Below are 19,132 nucleotides of genomic sequence, written 5' to 3'. Positions count from 1 at the left end.
TGTAGCTGCCCGTCTTGCACAGTGCCCTGCCCTCAGTGCCTGCCCGCGCCCGTCTGCGGCCCCACAGCGGCGCCGGCTCAGCGAGCAGCCGGCCCACACCACCCAGTATCTGGGTGACCTCCCAGACCAGCTCTCAGCCGGAGGGTGCGAACTGCAGGAGGGGCAGGGAGCCCCCCACCCCCACCCCAGACTCCCACGCTGCGAGTTTCTGGAGTCTTCTTCAGACAGGGTAACAGGGCACGTCAAGAAATAAAATCATTAGCCTCCCTTTGGTGGGCGCTTGCAAGGGTCGAAGCTTCAGGAAGAGGCAGCGAATGCGTGCCAGGCCGGGCCTTTCTTTCTTTCATTTTTATTTTGTTAAGAGGAAGCCACCGCGGGGCACCTGGGTGGCTCAGTCGGTTAGGCGGCCGACTTCGGCTCAGGTCATGATCTCGCGGTCTGTGAGTTCAAGCCCCGCATCGGGCTCTGTGCTGACAGCTCAGAGCCCGGAGCCTGTTTTGGTTTCTGTGTCTCCCTCTCTCTCTCTGACCCTCCCCCATTCATGCTCTGTCTCTCTCTGTCTCAAAAATAAATAAACGTTAAAAAAAAATTAAAAACAAAAAAAAAACAAAAAAAACAGAAGAGGAAGCCACCGAGAGAATGGATGCTCCGAAGGATGCAGGGAACTTGGCTTTCCCCGCGCCCTGCCTCTGGACCACGTTCCCATTGGTCTGTGGGAGCGCGCGATGCGACGCCTCCTCCAATCAGCAGCAGGCGGGGCGGGGCCGCCCCCCCCCCCCGCGCAGCCGGGCAGATGTGATTGGCTGCTGCTGTGGCAACCGCGTGTGACGTCATAAAGCTTCGCAGGGGCCAGGTCCCGGACGCCGGCTTCGCGTGCCCCGCCTGCTCTAATCCACGTAACTCGGCTTGGGGTCGGGGGTTCTCTCCCCCACTTACCAGACGAGGAAACTGAGGCACGCGGGTGACCTCGGTATGTAACTGCTGGGAGAAAAGTGTGGCTGGGGGCATGTCCACCTGTCCCCCTGCCAAACGGGGAAGTTTTAAAATCCTGGTGACTCCCGAGAGCCTGCGAGTGAGAACATACCATCGCAGACAGGTCACGGAGAACAAGAGCCTCCTGATACAACGTTTATGAAGTGACAACATCTTAGGAATGGGGGACAGATGAGTGGTTGCCAGGGTTACGGGTGTGGGGGGGACACTTGCGGGGTGGACGCACGGATTTCCCCAGCTGGTGAACTTGTGGGCGATGCCATACCACACAGGTGAGTGCGAGTAGAATGAAAACAAGTGGATTGAAATAAGGGAGGTGATTGTATCAACGACAATATCCGGGTGGAGATACTGACTATCGATTTGTAAAATGTGACCATCAGGGAGAACCGGGCCAAGTGCACAAGGGAGTTTCTCAGCGGCCTTTCTCACAACCGCAGGTGACTCTGCAGTGGCCTCAGTAAAGGCTTCAATCACAAAAACCCCGCTGCTGGTTCCTCCATAAGTTAAACACAGGATTACCGTATGGCCCAGGAAGCCCACCCCTGGGTGTATCCCCAAGACGATTTCCAACACGTGTTCGGAACCAAAACTGTGTTCGAGGTTCCATGCTGTCCGTAGAATTGATTAGGATTGACATCGGCCGTCATCTCCTGCCTGCAGTGGTTGAAAATGGTTTTCAGCTCCCAATTGATACATGTAAATAGGTCAGATTTTCTCCACCGGCAAATCTCAACCTCTCTCTGCAGATGGGAGACTAATCAGATGTATTTTTACAGTCAGACGACATTTATTGCTTGGCTTTCAGAACTTGTCCTGGGACCCGGCCCCTGTGTCCTTCACCATGGGACCTCGTTCTGCCTCCTCGTCTCGTGGGGCGCCTGAGCGGCTCAGTCGTTTAAACATCTGACTTCGGCCCAGGTCATGATCTCACAGTTTGTGGGTTCGAGCCCCGCGTCGGGCTCTGTGCTGACAGCTTGGAGCTCCGAGCCTGGAGCCTGCTTGGGATTTTGGGTCTCCCTCTGTCTGCCCTTCCCCGCGTGCTCGCTCTCTCTCAAAAATAAACATTTAAGAAAAAGCCAATGAACTGGAGTCCTTTCTGCTACTGGGGACAGTGGCAAAATTCTCATGGAGAGGGGTGTTCAGGTTGTCCTGTGTCACCCTTGGCCAAGGCCAGATCTGGTGTGAGTAAAGGAAAAACTCAGTTCTTTGGGGTCCTGTCATTTACTCAATCAACAAACATTTAGGGAGTGCCCCCTGTGTGCCAGGGCTGAGCTGCTGGCCCAGGGACGGTCAGTGGTGAAAGGTGGAAAAGGTGGGTCCGTTTGTGGCCTGAGGGAGCCCACAACCCCGGGGGCGAAGAGACCCTAGTCTCCACTTTACCAATTCAAGCCCAACGCCGGTCCCCGCGGCCGTTGAGGCGTCTTGTGCCGTTCGGGCCGCACGGTGGCGACAGAGCACGGGCTGCTCTGGCCCAGTCCGGTTGTGGGTGGGGCCTGTCCTGAGGATAGCGCAGGGGGCCGTGGGGGCACAGGTGCTTGGGGGCTTTCTACTTCACCCCGGTTCTGCCCCAGAGCACACCCGCTCCGGGCTATGGCGAGAAACAGGCCTCAAGGTATATCAATGACCTGTGCGCTTAGTTCTGGTCCATATTAACCACCCCCACCCGTGTCCTGCTGGCTTGGCCCCACCTTTACCTGCCAGGCAGAATTTAGGAGCCCCAAGACGGAGCTCCCGGGCACACGCCTTTGTAAATTGATGCCTTTCTGTCTCTCTATTCCGCCCCCCCCCCCCCGCCCCTTGCCAAATACAGCAAATACAAACACACAACATCCTGTTCAATCTGAATTCCAGGTCAGTAACCAGCGCAAAATCTGAAATATTAAAATGAAATGATTCAGGTTAACTGGGCGTCCTGTATCTTCCAGAGTGATCGCTCCAGCTCTGGTCACCGGGAGCTCTTTTCCTGCGGTGGCTCCTGTGTCCCTTGGACACACCCCCATCCTTGTGGGCTGTTTGAACACATCCTTACCTTCCCAGACCACACGGTGTCTGGGCTCATTTTGTATTTTCGTTGTGCGGGCCACAGGATCAGCTGTGTTTGCAAGGGTTTGGGGTAACTTGACCGCAGCTGCACAAATCCCCCCCAAACCTGCCCGCTTAAACCACTCACGCTGGTTCTCCAACAGTGCTGGGCTTACAGGTCCTAACACCCAGGCGAGGGCAGGGTTGGTTCCCCGGGGGCCCCAAGAAGTCCTGTTTCCCCCACTTTTCCGGCTTCCAGAGGCACCACATCCTGGGCCCGCGGGCCCTCCCCGTCCCCACGGCCAGCAACGCGGCCTCTCGTGAGGTCTCCCTCTCGTGAGGACGCTGGGCGCCCCAGGCACCCAGGGTCACCTCCGCCTCAGGGGCCTGGGCTTGCTGCCTCCTGCACAGTCCCCTCTGCCATGTAGGTGACATGCCGCCTCCTCTGTGACCCTTGTTGTTTTGGGGCCTCCACACACAGTTATCTCAGTTTCTAGGCACTCTGGCCTTCCCTCCTGCTTCCCTTGTTGAAAAGTATTTCGAAGTCTGCATAGCATAGTACCTTCCTCGATGCTTCCTTGTTTGTGGACATTTAAATTTAATTAATGCAAAATTAAAAGTTCCATTTCTTAATGGCACAAGTCACCTTTCAGATGCTCAGTCACTCAGTGTGGCTGGCTGGCGGCTCTTGTAATGGAGAGCTCAGATCTAGAACATTCCCATCATCGCAGAAAGTTCTGTTGGACAATGCTGGACTGGAACATTCTAGAGTGATCCTGTTCAGTATAGGAGCCATCAGCCATATGTGGCTGTTTACGTTTACATTTATTTAAAAATTTTTAATATTTATTTGTAAGACAGAGTGCAAGCTAGGGAGAGGCGGGGGCGGGGGGAGGGGGGACTCTATGCTGACAACAGAGAACCTGATGGCAGGGCTTGAACTCAGGAGCCGTGACACCATGACCCGAGCCTAAGTCGGATGTTCAACTGACTGAACCACCCAGGCGCCCCCACGTTTATATTTAAATTCTATTGGCCACTGGATTCCAGCATAGGCTGGTGTGACTTTCTCCTTGTAAAGGCTAAGGTCCAGGGGTGAGGGAGACAAAAATGGGGACTGCCGTGGGAGGGCTGACTGGGATGCATGAGACTAAAGGAGTCCCAAGGCCATGTTCCAGTTAAGCATTTCAACCTTGTCTCCCAGTGTTGTAACCCGTCCCTCTGACTACTCTTTGTCCCCTGAACATGCCCTGTGATCCCATCACCTCCAAGCCTTTGCCACACTGTCTCCCCATGACCAATCAACCCCTCTAGCTAGCCTTCCCCTTATTCCTGGGGCAGAATTCATCTCTCTTCTTCTGAAGTTCTGACTTACCCACCCACCATCCCTCCACTCACTGGCCCGTCATCCATCCATTCATTCATTCATTCACCCTCCACCTGTCTATTTACTCGTCCATCCATCTATCCATCCATCCAACAAATACTAAGCACCTTCCAGGTTCCGGGCATTGTTTATTCTTCTGTTTGGTTTGTTGGAGTTTTCCCGGCCCCAGAGGGGTTGTGTCTGCATTGATCCCCTCCAGAATGTATTCTCCGAGGGCACAGGTGGAGGGCGGGAACTACTACAAGCCAGCATGTAACATACCTACAGGTGATTAAGCCCTGATTAAGCCCCCATTTTACAGATAAGAAAACTGAGGTCAGGGAGATGACATGCCCAGGGTCATGAAGCAGGAAGGTGGTCCGTCTGTCTTTAGAGATTCTTTCCCTACACTGGTGGGCATGAGGTGACATATCCCTCCTGTCCCAGGGAACTCTCAAGGGAACACGTGGTCATGCAGGTGACTTATCGGTCCCGCAGCGAACCCACTTTGCAGATGGGAGAACCATGGGGTTACACTTCAGCATCTCCCTGAAATCTGATGAGACACAGAATGGAGGCCTTCTCAGCAGATACTGGATGAGAGTCACATTGATGTGCTGAGCCCGTGAACCCAGAGGGCGACGAAAAGTTGTCTCAGTCTTTGGCTTCCCACAGTGTGCCTGGATGTGAAGAAGCTGACCTTTTGCTGAGCATCCCTGACCCCGGGAAACGCTCCCCAGCCCTCTGGCCAGGAATATAGCCCCTGTAGGTGGTTATGAGTTTGAGTTACTCGAGCTCACAATGGCTCAAGCAAAGCAGGAGAGCTTACTGGCACTCATAACTAAGAGGTCGGGATGGACCGCCTTCAGGCACAGCTGGATCCAGGGCCTCAAATGGCAAGCTCAAGAATCCACCTGGGGTCTCAGCTTTCCCCGGGAGCCCCAGGAGCTCTGGCATCCACATCCCCGCAGTAGAGAGCGAGCACATCCCTCAGACATTTCTGGTAAGTTCTAGGACAGCAAGAGCTCAGATCAGGCCTGCCCCTATTACATCTTTCAGAAACCCCTTGCTTGGGCTCCAGCCCCCACCCCCTTTCCAAGGACTTACTTTCGACCCCCTCGATGTCCCGTCTTTCCCTTGACCCCTCAGCCCCTCGAGGGGCTGCTTTCTTCTTGTGTCCAAAATGCCAGGGGGACTGGTCTCCTCACTCTCACCTCCCACTGCCCCCATAGCCTCCGGCAGGATGGCCACGGCCTGACTTCACCCCAGGTCGCCTGGGGCCACTGCAGCCGTGTTCAACCCCACCGCTGAACTGAGGGCCAGACCCCACGTCACGTGTCGCCCACCCCCCCCCCCGTACTGTTTCCCGTGGCTGCTGTAACATTGCCACAAAGCGAGTGAGAGGCATTTGCTCCTCACGGCTGGCTCCTTCCAGAGGCTCTAGGGAAGGTCCTCTGTGCCTCTTCCAGCCTCTGGGGCCCCAGGCGTCCCTGGCTCAACTTCACATGGCTTCTCTCTGTGGGGCCAGGTCTCAAATCCCCCCCCCCGTGCGTGTGTCTTTTTTTTAAACGTTATTTATTTTGAGAGAGACAGAGAGAGAGAGAGAGGGAGAGACAGAATCCCAAGCAGGCTCTGCACTGTCAGCGCAGAGCCCGATGCGGGGCTCGAACTCACCAACTGTGAGACCATGACCTGAGCTGAGATCAGGAGTTGGGCGCTTACCGACCAGGGGCCCCTGTATGCATGTCCTTTATAAGGATGCTCGTCATGAGACTTGGGGTCCGCCTTAATTCAGGGGGAGCCTCAGTTATATCTGCAAAGATCCTTTATCCAAATACGGTCCATTCACAGGTTCCGGGGCCATGACTCAACCAGTTCAGCCGCGATCCTCACCAGAGCCGAGAGCGTGGAGAACCCGTTTCACACGTGGGGGAAACTCCAGGCAGAGTGAACCGGAGCCCCAGGTGTGTGTAGCTGTTCGAGACCCACCCCGGGCCCTGCAGCCCCAGGTGCCGCTGGTCAGCTGGAGGGGCTGACGCGGCCACCACTCCCTGGGGACCTGCCCACGGGGTTCCCCATCCATCTGCCCCTCCTGTTGCCCCACCTGTCTTCAGGAGCCCCCCGCCTCCTCCTGGAAGCCCTCCAGGTGGCTCCACCACGCCTTCCTGGCTTTCCTAGCAGGCTCTGTTCTGCAGGCCCCTCCTCACCGCCCACTCAAGCCAGCAGCCCGTGGGCCCCTGGCTCCCAAGCTTGTCTCCAGAGCAGTCCTGGGCCCTCCCTGTCACCGTGTCCCATGCCTCCTACCCCACCCTCCACTCACTCCCAAGCATTCTTCCTCTCCTTGGGAACTCTGGTGGCACCCGCTGACTGCAGACGGTCCAACCCATGGTCCCACAGTCCCGACTCCGGGCCAAAGTCAGTCATCTAGTGGCCCCCTTGCTCCCCACTAGACCTAGAGGGTGAGGGATGGCATGTGCGGCTACAACTCAGACATCCTTTGGGGCTGGGAGGTGTTAGAACCCATGCTGCGAGTGGGGCTCCCAACCTGTCTCTCCTGCAAAATGGGCTGGGAGACACCCCCCCCACACTCCCCCCAGAGCCTGGCACCCCTCCCTCCACAGCAGCCAAAGCTGGTCCCATGGTCAGCTGTCCCCTGGAACGTGGGGGCCCTGAACCTCAGGAAAGGGGGACCTGGCTGGACCACCTTCTCCGCAGACCCAATGCTCCCGTCTGGAAGCAGACACGGGGCCCGGCTTCTGGAAGAGCATGGCTTGGACATGGGGTATCCTGAGTCCAGATGCCTTTATCTGGAAGATTAGGGGGTGAAGGGGCCGGATCTGAGCACCCCCTCCCCCAACCCTCCCTCCCACGCCCACCCGCCCCACACCACTCCAAGGGCTCACAGGTAGCAAAAGGGCTTTATTAAGAAGGCTTTAAAGTCAAAAAATAAAACTCTTGATACAATTTTCTGAACCCTTAAGTCAGCTCAGCAAATATATAATCAGTAATTTAGCTGTGTAAGATGAAAGGTCCGTTACTTTATTTAAAATAAAATATATTTTAGTTCTTAAAATTTATTCCATAAAGTACATATTTCCCTATAAATTCCCTACATATACACAAGAGGTAAAAAGTAAAAGTTTTAAAAAAAACACAATTTAAAAAAATTTAAAAACTGACAACAGAAACCACAGCAGAAGGGTATTAATAATTAAAAACACAAAGTTAGAAATTTCTGGTTGGGACCCTCCCCACCCCCCCCACCCTTCCAGCCTGTCCCCCCGCTGACGTACAAAAGGGTAACTGGTGAGCCCCCCACAGGGAGTAAAAACGTCGCATTGTCCTCCTAGGGGCCTCTGCGGAGGCCGAGGCCGCCTCCCAGGCCAGCAGGTCCTGTCTGAAATCCGCCAAGTCCCAAAGGACAACCGGGAGTTGTAAAAATCGGGTGTGTGTGTGTGTATATATATTTTTTATCTTCGTAAAAAGATCACCCTGGGGGCCGGGGAGTCTTTAGAAAGTGCAGGCAGACCTTTTCTCTCTGGTTTATTTCAACTTGTCGACTCAATACTGTTTATTGGTTAAGAACTGTGGTGCCGTCGGGCGGCCGTCTCCACGCCTGGGACCGAGTTAAAGCTCGTCTGCGATCGATCGCTGGCCGCGCCGCCCCCGCGCCCGCCGCCCCCCACCCCTGCCCCGGGCCGCTAGGAAAAGATATGAATGGCCTGGGTGGCGGGCGTGCGGCAGGCGGGGCACTCGGGCTCGCTCTTGCCGCAGATGCGGACGGCGCAGTCCATGCAGAAGAGGTTGTGGCCGCAGGGCACCAGCGCGGCCATCACCTCGCCCTCGGCGCACACCACGCACTCGCGCGCCAGGGCCGGGGCGGGGGCGGCCGGGGGCTTGCGGCCGCCCTCGGAGGAGCTGGAGTCCAGGGGGGGACACGCCGCGGCCGCGGCGGCGCCGCCGGGCAACGAGGTGGCGGCGGGGAAGGCCGGCAGCGAGCCCGGCGCCGGCCGCCAGGCCAGGGCGCCCACCGGGTCCGCGGCGCCGCCGCGGCGGGCCAGCGGGAGCTCCAGGCCCAGGGCCGCGGGCTCGGGCAGCGTGGGCGAGTGGCGCGGCGAGCCGGTCCCGCTGCTGCGCCGGGCGCCCGGCGCGGGGGGCGCGGGGGCCCCGTTGACGGCCGAGCAGCCGCTGAAGTTGGGCAGCGGCGCGGCCCGCTCGAAGGGGGCCCAGATGGTGGCCGCGGCGGGCACGGTCAGGTCCAGCGCCAGGAAGTCGAAGCCGAAGTCACAGTCCTCGGGGGCAGGCGGCCCCGAGGGGGCCCCCGGGCCGTCGCCGCCGAAGGAGAAGCCCCCGTTGCCCGAGCCGCCGCCTCCGCCGCCGGCGCCACCGTAGGGGCTGGCGGGGCCCGCCTCAGGCACTGGCGCCCCCCCGCGGCCCCCGGCATAGAAGGCCTCGGGGCCCCCCGGCGCGCCCAGGGCCGCGTCGCCGCGGAGACCAGCCGTGGGCGCCGGGGGCCGCCGCCCCGGGTTGGGGGCCTTGGCCCAGAGGCCGGCGGCCGTCCCGAGCAGGTCCAGACACACGTCGGTGCCGTTGGCATGGAAGTCGCTGTCGGGGCCCGCGTCCGTGAAGGCGCCCGTGCGCAGCGTGATGTGCGCCTCGATCTCCTCGCGCGCCCGGTCCACGTTCTCGGGCATGCCCGTCACGGCGAACACGGGCTCCTTGTCCCGCCCCGGCGTCACGATGTAGGTGTGCGTCCGCTGCTGGATGCGCTTGATGGTGGCGCCCTTGGGCCCCACCACCAGCCCCACCACGCGGTAGGGCACGCGCACCTGGATGGTGGTCTGTCCCGGCAGGTGCGGCGGGCCCTGCGCGGCGCCCGGCAGCCCGCCCGCCTTGCTGCGCGTGGCGCGGATCACCGAGAAGTGTTCGGCGGCCGACAGGATCTCGCGTTTGGCCATCTCCACATCCTCCTTGCGGCCAGTCACGATGAAGACGGGCTCCTCCCCGCGCACCGGCGTCTTGATGTAGGTGTTTGTCTTGGCCCGCAGAGCCTTGATCTTGCACCCTGGGGGTGGCGGTGGGGAGAGACAGTGAGGATGGGGACCCCTCCCCAGGGCAGCCCTTGGAGGAGCAGCTGCAGGGGCCGGCCGGCCCGGTGGGGGGTGGGGGGAGGGCTGGGAGCCCCCCACCTCGCTGCCCTCTCCACCCTGGCCTTTATCCTCAGACACGCATCTCGGTTTCCCCTCTGGTCCCAGGCTGGAAGGTGGTGGCGGCTTTGGCTAGAAGGCAAGGAGGACCCCACTGCGGGTTGAATGGTGCCCCCCGAAATTCACGTCTACCCGGTACGTGTGAACAGGACTGTATTTGGAAAGGTCTTTGCAGGCGTCATTAGTTAACAGGAGGTCGCACGGGAGTGGGGTTAGCCCTGAACCCAGTGACAGGTGTCCTTATAAGAGGGACACAAAGACAGCGATTGGGACGAGGCAGCCACAGGCCCCGGGCGCAGGGGACCGGCGGCCACCACCAGAAGCTAGGTGAGCAAGTTCGGGGGACGATCCTGCTCCTCCTGGAGGGAGCGTGGCCCAGCCAACACCTTGCATTCGTACGTCCGCGCTCCGTGGGGGGATTCGTTTCTATTGTTTCAAGCCACCCAGTCTGTTCTGTCAGTCCCAGGACGCTAATGCAGACCCCCGACACGGAGTCCCCATCAACACCTGGGATTTTCTCCTGGCCAGCTGACCCCACCCCTCCCACGCCAGCCCACAGGGAGCCCAGGTCTCACTCAGTCTCTTGCACCCTCACTCACTCCACCCAAAGGTCCTGTGGTCCCAGCCTCTGAGGGGATGATGCTCACCGACACAGCACTGCGCTGTCGCAGGCCGGGCGGGGGGCCTGACACTGTGGGGGGCACCGGAGTATCGGCGTGCAGCGTGGGCTGGGAGGCCCCGGGCTGTGACGGGGTGCCTGTCCAGGCGTCTGACACCCCCACCTCCTCTCTGGGGGGGCCTTCTGAGACATCCTGAGTCTGGGTGACCCCCCCCCCCCACCGGCTCTGGGCGGCAAGAGGGACACGGGGATACTGTTTCAATACAGAGGGCGCCCCGGTGAGGATAACACTGTTGCCGACTTCTCAGGTAGAAGCTTACAAAGCTGGGGGACCAGAGCACCTGCCCTGGAAGGAATCCAAGATGCACCAGACAGGGGGGACTGCTCGGCGCGAGGGAACCCTGGGAGGTGGCAGGGTTGTCCCAGGGGCAGCCCCACCCTGAGCCCAAGGACAGCAGGCCCGTCCAGAGCTTTGAGCAAAAGCACAGCCAAGTGAATGGGGTCAGAAACCTCCAGGGGAGGGTGGAAGTTGGGGCGTGGCCCATCCCCTGGGTCCCGAGCCCCCACCCCCGTGTCCTCCCTCAGTGGCTCACCGCCTCACTGGCATCCCCCCAAAACCCACCCTGACCCAGACCCGTCTCCACTTCTGTCCAGATGGTCCCCTCCCCACGTGGCGGCTGGTGGGTAAGCTTCCAAACCACACGTGTCAGTCCGGACCCTCTCCGGGGGCTCCGCCCGCCCTGGCTTCCCTGCCCCCACACGGCCTTTACCCTCCTTACCAGTGTCCTCAGTGCCGCCTGCCTGCACCCCCTTCTCTGCATCCAGTCACCGCCCAGCGCCCCTTCCTCCAGGAAGCCCATACTGATCGCACCAGGGTCCCAGCACACACTTCTCAGCCTACTTCCTGAGCTCCCCCTGCTGGTGGCCTGTGAGGATCAGCGCACGGGGGTCACAGGGGCCGCTCAAAGGACCGTCCCGTGTCTGTTTCCTCACGGGTAAGAGAAGGGCACAAACTGACCCGGCCTCATGGGCCTGGGGCCACAAGGGCCACGGACTGGCAGGTGCCCCCAGGCAGGTGCCCAGCCGTCACCTGCATGTGCACGGCCAGCAGGCCCATGCAGAGGACAGGGAACAAGGCCGGGAGAAGGGGTGGGGGGTCACCGGAGCCAGGGTGGGAGAGGAAACCGGCGTGGGGGGGCAGCCTGGTTCCCCTCACACAGAACTGGCACCCATCCTGCCCCCCCCCAAAAGGTGGCCCTGGACGGAGCCTCCAGCGGCCAAGAGGAGACGCATTTCCACGGTGACACCATTTGAGCCAAGCCCCACCCTTGCCAAGACCCCAAGAAATGACAGAGTTTGAGGGGGCGGTGGGGCCGCCAGGTCTGGGAAACCGAGGCCCCGAGCGTGAACCAGCCACCTTCCCGCCCTGGTGGGTACAAGCCAGTGAAGCCAGAGTGGGTGATGGCAGGGACCAAGCCTCCCGCTTGGGGGGAACCCTGGGGGACACCACTTATGGCTGGTCCCGGGCTGAAATGCAGATTCCCGGGCCCTGCCACCAGGAAGCCACCTCGGGCAGGTGCGCCCGGGGAAAGGGGGTGACCGCCCTGAGGCTGTCTCTGCCCCGCCCCAGCACCTCCCACCTCGCTGCAGTTGGGCCCCCGCCCTCGTATGGGGTTGCCGAGGGTCCCCGTGCGGAGCCAGGTCCCAACCCTCATGTGACCTCATTCTGGGGTCCTGGCCACCCGTGTGCTGCCCCAGGGACCCCGCACAGAGACCACAGACAGGCTGGCCCCTGCAAGGAGGACCCAAACCAGGGGAGGACTCCCAGGGTGCCTGGCAGAGGGAACCATGGGGGCAGAGTTCGGAAGCAGGACAGCGCTGGGACACATCCTCACAATGACCAGTGCAGTGCTGTCCCCAAGGCAGGGCCCAAATGGGCTGCAGTCCTGTGGGGGGAGGCCGCGTCACCGTGGGGCGGTCTGTTTGGTGGGCGGGGGGAGCTGGCCGGTGCGGGCGACCTGGGCATGGCAGGCCAGGTCTACGCTCACCAACACCAGGAACCCCCAACCCAGAGCCAGGGGACCCCCTTCTTTCTGTGCCCCACAGCGGACACACAGAAACAGGGGGGCCTGGGCCCCAGCACAGCCCCACAGCGCCCCCAACTGCCAGTAAGAGCACCGAGGCCCGCAGCGCTGGGGCCGGGCTCCGGGGGGGTCGGCGCGGGGGAGCAGTGGGCAAAGCAGGCTTCTCCCCACTGAGAGAGGTCAGCCCGAGAGCGCGGACCCCAGCCTGACGGCAGCAGAGACAGAGGGACCCGGTGTGGCTGAGCACCAGCTCGTCTCTGGTATCATTCACTCCTTCCTGACCCAAACCTCCAGGCAGCTGCCCACGACTTTGACCCAGCCCAGCCCAGCCCCACAGGGACACGCCCAGCAAGGGTGCAAGCTAGCCGGAGGCTCTGAGGACGGGGCCCAAGGTCACACCTGGGGCAAGTGGGCACCAGCCTCCCAGGTGACCTTTGCTGACAGGCTGGAGGGAGACCACCCTGACTCTTTGTGGAGTCTCGCTTTTCCTGCCTGTAAAATGGGGTCGTGTCCCCCCAACCCTGGAGCCGTGGGAGGTAAAGTCCTCTCCTGGGCCCCACCTCTGTTCCCTGCGGCGCAGACCGAGCCCAAGGGACTAAGGTCCAAATCCCAGCCCTGCCGACCCGGCCTTGGCCCGTGTCTCTGCCCCCCGTGACCCGCAGCTACGGGGAACCTTCTCTGGGGGATCTCTTGAGGCTCAGCGGGGCGGGGCAGGCTGAGGCCCCCAGGCAGGCACCTTGTAGGCGCTGCAACCGGAGGGAGGAGAGCGAACTCTCGGCGTCTGTGGTCGCTTACCCTGTCCCCGGAGGGTGCGGGAACCCACTCTAAGATTGAAAAGACAGCTCAGGTGAGGGCCAGGGGAAGGGTCGACCCCAGGTCTGTGCGATGCTGGCCTGGCCACTAGGGGATGGAGTGGTCCTGGGCCCGGGTCTTGAGGAGTTCAGGGCCTGCACTGGGGAGAGCCTGAACAGTAGGAAGGGGCAGGCTTCGTGTCTGGGAACCCACAAGGTGGGGGGCAGATGGGGGAGCGGAGGGGGGCAGGCAGGACTGGGGCACAGTCTTCCAGGCTGTGCTTGGCAGCTGGGCCGGAGAAGACGGCAGCCACAACTGGTCCTAGGGCTGAGAGACTCAGGGTGCCAGCCAGTCCCGAGGTCACGCTTCCCCACCGGATACCCCGCGTCCCACTTACGGGACGTACCACACGCCAGCCTGGGGCTACGCTTACAGCCGTCCTGCTTGAGGGGCGCTAGGCTGGCTCTGTCGGTTTAGCGGTTTAGCGTCCGACTCTTGACTTCCGCTCGGGTTACGATCTCACGGCTCGTGAGTGTGAGGCCGGCATGGAGCTCTGTGCTGACAGGGCAGAGCCTGCTTGGGGTTCTCTCTCCCTCTCGACCCCTCCCCTGCTCAGGTTGGCCCGCGCGCGCTCTTTCTCTCTCCCTCTTTCAAGATAAACACATAAACTTAAGCACCAAAAGCGCTCTCTAGCTTGGGGACCCTCACCAATCCCCCGAGAGAGGTGCTGTCCCCCGACCCCAGAGAAAAGATCCCACCCGCCTTGGGTCACGGGGCCGGCCCAGTCTGCACCCCGACAGCCTGCCTTCCTGTCTGCCACCAGCAAGACCCCAAACGGACACCCAATAAACGGGTGCCAAAACACCACCCAGGAGTTCGGGCGGCAGCTTGGTCCCCTACAACCACAGGCATAGGTCGGGGCGCTCTCTGCTTGACTCCCAAGAACACTGGTGTGGGCTCGGCCTGTCCAAAAGGACCCCCCTGGGTGCCAGGACACGCGCGTTCACGGGGACCATGCCCTCGTGCTCTGGGGCCGTGTCCCCCCAACCAGCCAGCAGATCAGCCTAGTGATTTTGGACAACAGCCCCCGGGGCTGGGTTTCCACGCCTGCCCCACCCCCCAGCCCCCAGCCCCCAGCCCCGGGCAAAGCTGGTTATACCTCCCAGGACAGGTGTGGGGGACCGGGGCCAGGAAGGGACTGCAACAGGGTGGCGGCGGGAAGCGTCAGGCTGGAGTCCTGCTGTGCTGGCTCCGAGACCCGCCTGTCCCCTCCCCTACCCCCAACTCCTGGGCCCTCACCCAGGCACGACATCTGCACGCAAAGCAGGAGGACTAACTGGGCAAACCACCCCTCCCACCAGGAACTCCCTGAGGGCAGCGTGTCGGGGGCGCCCCTGTGGTCCCTCTGCCCCTGGTGGCAAGGTGACAAGTCACCATGAGATTCAAGCCCCCCCCCCCCCCCCCCCCCCCCCCCCGGCTCCTGTTACTGAGTCGGCGCTCCAAGGCCAGCCTGTCCTGCAGCACCATCTCAAACCCCGCCCAGACCCCACCCCACGTTCTAGAACCTGGCCTCCAAGCCGGGAGCGGGGCACAGAGAGGTGCAGGCAGGAGAGAGCTGGGGCTGGGGGCTGCCGGCTGAAAGGGTGGGTGGGCGTGTGTCCGGAGGAGCACTGCCTACCATCCTCCCGCCCGCCCGCAGCTCCAGGGCCAATGAGCAGCCGCCGGCCTGATGTCACCCTGCAAATCTCAGACTGGCTCTCTAACAAAGAGAACAATGGGGCGGCCACAGGGACTCTCTGACAATGCTGTTACCAGGACCCCCACACCCCGGGGTCTGCTGCCACGGCCTGCCAGGGGAGGGCTACGAGGCTGGACCCCAGGAGAGCTTTTACAGCTGGTCCTTAAGCATGTCCCCAAATCCCCGACTTGGGGCTGACAGTGGGGTGGGGATCCTCATCCTGTCCTCCGGCCCCACACCCCCAGCAGGGCCCCCAGGCTGGCAAGTGGAGATGTATACCCTCTTTGTACGCCCAACTTCTGTCTCGACCCTGCCTGAGCCCCCCCCCCGCCCCGCCCCCAAGCCCCCCCCAAGCCCCAGCGAGCCCCGCCCCATGCCTGCTTTGGGTGTGGAGCGCCCACCGCCCAGCCCAGCCTCCTGGTCCTCGGATGCCACCGCTGGCGACCCGGCACCTGGGCAGAGGTGCTGCACGGAGGACCTTGACCCGGCTGGGGGCGTCCAGACAAAGGCAGCGGCGGCCGGAGCGCAGAGAGGAGGAGCGCGGGCTGCGCCCAACTTTCTCGCGCGGCCCACGGCAGGACAAAGGCGCACAGGCGGCCCCTGAGGCCCGGAGCCCACACGCGGGGCGTGGCCAGGGTCTGGCGTCCGGCCGCGGGCAGGGCAGGGCAGGGCAGGGCTGGGGCGGCCCCCTCCCCAGGGCGAGCGGCGCGGGGACCCCGGGAAGCTGGGCGCGGCGCCCCAGACGGCGGCCACTCACCCTGGCGACCCACGATCTCGGCGACGTGCTCGGAACTGGGCACGGGCACGCACTCGGTCATGTTCACGCTCTTCTTGCGGCTGCCGATCACGTTCATCTGCTCGGCCAGCAACGTCGAGGGGCCGAGGGCCGCGGGGTGCGGCGCGAAGCCAGCGAACACGTCGGGCGGCGACGGCCGGGGCGGCGGCGGGCTCACGTCGGGCTCCAGCAGCGGCAGCGAGCCCGGCGCCACCGCCTCGGCCACCGCGGGTGCGCCCGCCTCGGGCCCGTCGGGGGGCGCGGGCTCGGCCGCCGCCCCGCCGTCCGCGCCGCCCGCCGCCGCCGCCCCGCCGTCCCCGCCGCCCGCGGCCGCCCCCTCGTCGTCCGGGCCGCCCGCGCCCCCCAGCCCCAGCCCCGAGAGCTGGTCCAGCGCCAGGCGCAGCGCGGCGGCGGCGGCGGCGGCAGCGGCCGCGTCGTCGGGCGCGGCCTCCTCGGCGCCCTCGGGCAGGGGCGGCGGCGGCGGGGGCGGCGGGGGCGGGGGCGGGGGGGGCGGGCGCGGGCTGGGGTCGCCGCCGCCGCCGTCGGGCTGGCCGGTGGAGCCGGGCATGGCGGCGCTAGCGCTCGGGCCCGCGCCCCTGCCTCTCGGCCGCCAGCCGCCCGCGCCGCCGCCGCCGCCGCCCGCGCCGCCGCCGCGCTCCGCCTCTGAGAGCTGGGCCGCCGGCCCCCGGCATCCAGCGGCGGGGCGGGCGCGGCGGGCGGGGCGGCGGCGCGGGGCTGCTCGGGCCGCGGGCGGCGGGGCGGCGCGACTCTGCTTGCTGCTCGGCGGCGGGGGCTCGGCGGCGGCGGCGGCGGCGCGGGCGGCGGCGGCGGCGGCGGCGGCGGCGCGGACGCTGCTTCCCTCCCGCCCGCCCGCCGCCCTCCTCCGGCCGCCGCCGCCCCGCCCCGTGACGCGCGCGCGGCCAACAATGGGGCGCCGGCAAGGCGCACGCGCGCGCGGGGCGGGGCGCGGTCACGTGGCGGGCGCGGGCGCGGGCGCAGGTAGGTGCCCGCGGGCCGCGGCTCCCTGCGCGCGCGGCTCCTCTCGCTGCCCAGGCCTCGCACGCGCCCGCTGCCCCCCTCCCCGCGCACGCGCCAGCCCCTCCCCCAATTCCCCTCCTGACCTCGGGGGGTGCCCCGGCGGGGGGGTGCTGCCAGAGCCCGCGCCTCCGCCACGTGGGTGGTGGTGTTTCCCGACTGGGGGCGCCCTGGCCCGCGGGCTCCCGAGAGCAGCCCGGTGCGCCCACCCCCAAAGTCATCGTGCGCCCGCGGCCCTTCCTGCAGCGGCCCCTCGGGTGCGGGAAGGAGCCCTCCGGCGTCTCCCCGTGCGGTTTCTCACGCTAAATGAGCTGGAGGCAGCCTCCGAGCGGACCCGGCCCGGACTCCTGCCTGGCTGTGGAACCTCCTCTGGCGGAGGACACAGGTTCCCGAGGTGGGAGAGGGATAGGCTGGCCCCTTTTGCCTGCCCCCGGCTCTGCCCCCTGACCGGGGTACCCCCCACCCTACCCCATGCAGGGCGTGAGCCACAGCCTCCTCCACCCCCTGTCAATTCTCCCCACACCTCAGACTTCCCTGACAGGCGCCCCTGACACTGCTGCCTGGGTGCCCACGCCTGGAACCTTCCCCACCCTAAAACGTCTTTTTTCCTGACCCCCAGGTTCACATCCAGCCTAAGTGTCTCTCTCAGGGTCCCAGACTTCTCTTTTGTGCACTTGAACACTCAAGAGTGTTTAATCACTTGTGACAACTTATGTCCAGTGCCCTCCCCATGGGACCAAGTCCCCCTGGCAGTGGGGGGGTGGGGGGGCCTGGAGGGACCTGCAGATGGGCAGATTGGCGCTCCCGCTCACCCTCCTGGTCTCCCAGCCACAGGCCTTGTCCCCATCACTCCCACAAAAGAGTCCACTGGCTATAGCCACCCACCCACATGACGTGTGCTGGCCCACTGGGCCAGCCTCAGGTCCCCTTACCCCTCCATCGCCAGCACTGATCATCAATGCCTTTTCTCGGGGCCAGGCCTTGGCACTTGCTGATCCCCCTTCCTGGGGCCCCAGCCAGGGTGGAAGGAGGTGGCCTGTCCTTTTGGCCTGCTGGAGGGGTGGGGAGAAGTCAGACATGTTTCAGCTGGGGGCAGGGACAATAACAGTGGGCGAAAGGAGACTCATTTGGTAGCGACAGGTGGAGAACAGGCCACGGCGTGGCCTGCTCCGGGGCGCACTTCTGGAGCTTATGCACCAACACACACGTTCCTTAACGCACCTCCTGGCCCCATCAGTCCCCGCAGAGAGGGCTTCAGACAAGCTGGGTGCAGGGTGGCTCACGTCCTGGGCTAGGCACTTGTGTGCCCAAGATGGCCGTCTCTTCCCTGACTCTCTGCTTTCCAGTGTCTGCTCCTAGGCCCCATTCACATGTCCTGTCCTTCCCTCTGGGGGACTTGGGACGGGAGGTAGCATCTAATGATGGGGGAGAAACAGCTACAGAGTGGCCTGGGGGAAGCCGCCCCCAGCTCCTGGCTGCCACCCGGAGACACCAGTGTACCTGGGGGTAGGGGGCGTGTGCAGGCTCTGCTCACAGAGGCAGGCATCCAGCCAACGGGAAGGTGACGAGGACAGAGAACAAGAGAGGGCTTGGGAGTTAGCACAGTAGCTGGCATTAAAACTTCAGCAGGAAGTTAGTTGGAAGACTCAAGTTGGAGAAATCTAGAAAGTCAGGCAAAAAGAATTGGGAACTGGAGCGGAGGGGGAGAACAGGAATAAGCCAGGGATTCCAGAGAGAGCAGAGGGAAAGTGGAGGGAGCTGTCCAAGAAATAATGGAAGGGGACTGTGGGGCCAGAGTCTCTGGATAGCTGGGACCCCGCAGCTTGTCCTCGGAAGACTTGTCAAGGGTCCTGGGACTCCTAAATGCTTCCAGGCCATATTATAAATAACCCAGAAAAAGAAGGCCTAGGTTCCTGGGGAAATGGTGGCAAACCCGAAGGTTTGGGAGGAAGAATCGAGAGGTTTCATGCCAGCCGAGTCCGCACAGATCAGCTTAGCAAGATGCACTCCAGCAGAACGAGGGAGGAAGTTAAGTCACAGGCGCTACCACGGGAAGGGAAGCGAGCAGGAGAGAAAGCCACAGAGGCACTCCGGGAAGTGGGACTGGGGGATCACCGAGCCACTGGGCTGCGGGGAGGCGGCCATTGGGAGCAAAGACAGCTGCCAATTTGAAAAGGAGGACCTTCCGGCAAACGGATTCGGAGTCAGAAGAACCGAGGGAGCGGGGACTCTAGAGTCTTTGAATCAGCATACCATCAGGACGCGTCAACGCTGCCCTGTCTGATGTTGGCATGGATGCTCAGCCACGGCCCTGTGGTGATGCACTTTAGAAGTCCTTCTAGAACTGGAAGCCACTGACCTCTGGGCAGCGTGCACGCTGCAGCATCTGGGAGGCAGAAGGTGGTGTCCGCAGTGTGGCTTGAGACACAGCAGGAATGGGACAGAGGGAGGGAGGGGCAGACGTGGATGGTGCCATGGGTGAAAGGTTGCTGGTAAAC

General features: G+C 63.0%; 1 protein-coding gene across 1 annotated transcript; it reads right to left on the bottom strand.

The window, feature by feature from the left end:
* Positions 1–7,283: 7,283 nt before the first annotated feature.
* MEX3D (mex-3 RNA binding family member D) lies at positions 7,284–16,855 on the bottom strand. The gene is made up of 3 exons (XM_053220314.1): positions 16,721–16,855; positions 15,582–16,392; positions 7,284–9,449 (listed from the first exon to the last, which is right to left on the bottom strand). The coding sequence occupies exons 1-3, from the start codon at positions 16,853–16,855 to the stop codon at positions 8,086–8,088; spliced, it is 2,310 nt and encodes a 769-aa protein (XP_053076289.1). The 3' UTR covers positions 7,284–8,085.
* Positions 16,856–19,132: the final 2,277 nt, after the last annotated feature.

This window comes from Acinonyx jubatus, chromosome A2 (assembly GCF_027475565.1).
Source record: "Acinonyx jubatus isolate Ajub_Pintada_27869175 chromosome A2, VMU_Ajub_asm_v1.0, whole genome shotgun sequence".
Classification (NCBI taxonomy): Eukaryota; Metazoa; Chordata; class Mammalia; order Carnivora; family Felidae; genus Acinonyx; species Acinonyx jubatus.
This window is presented reverse-complemented; position numbering and strand designations above follow the sequence as displayed.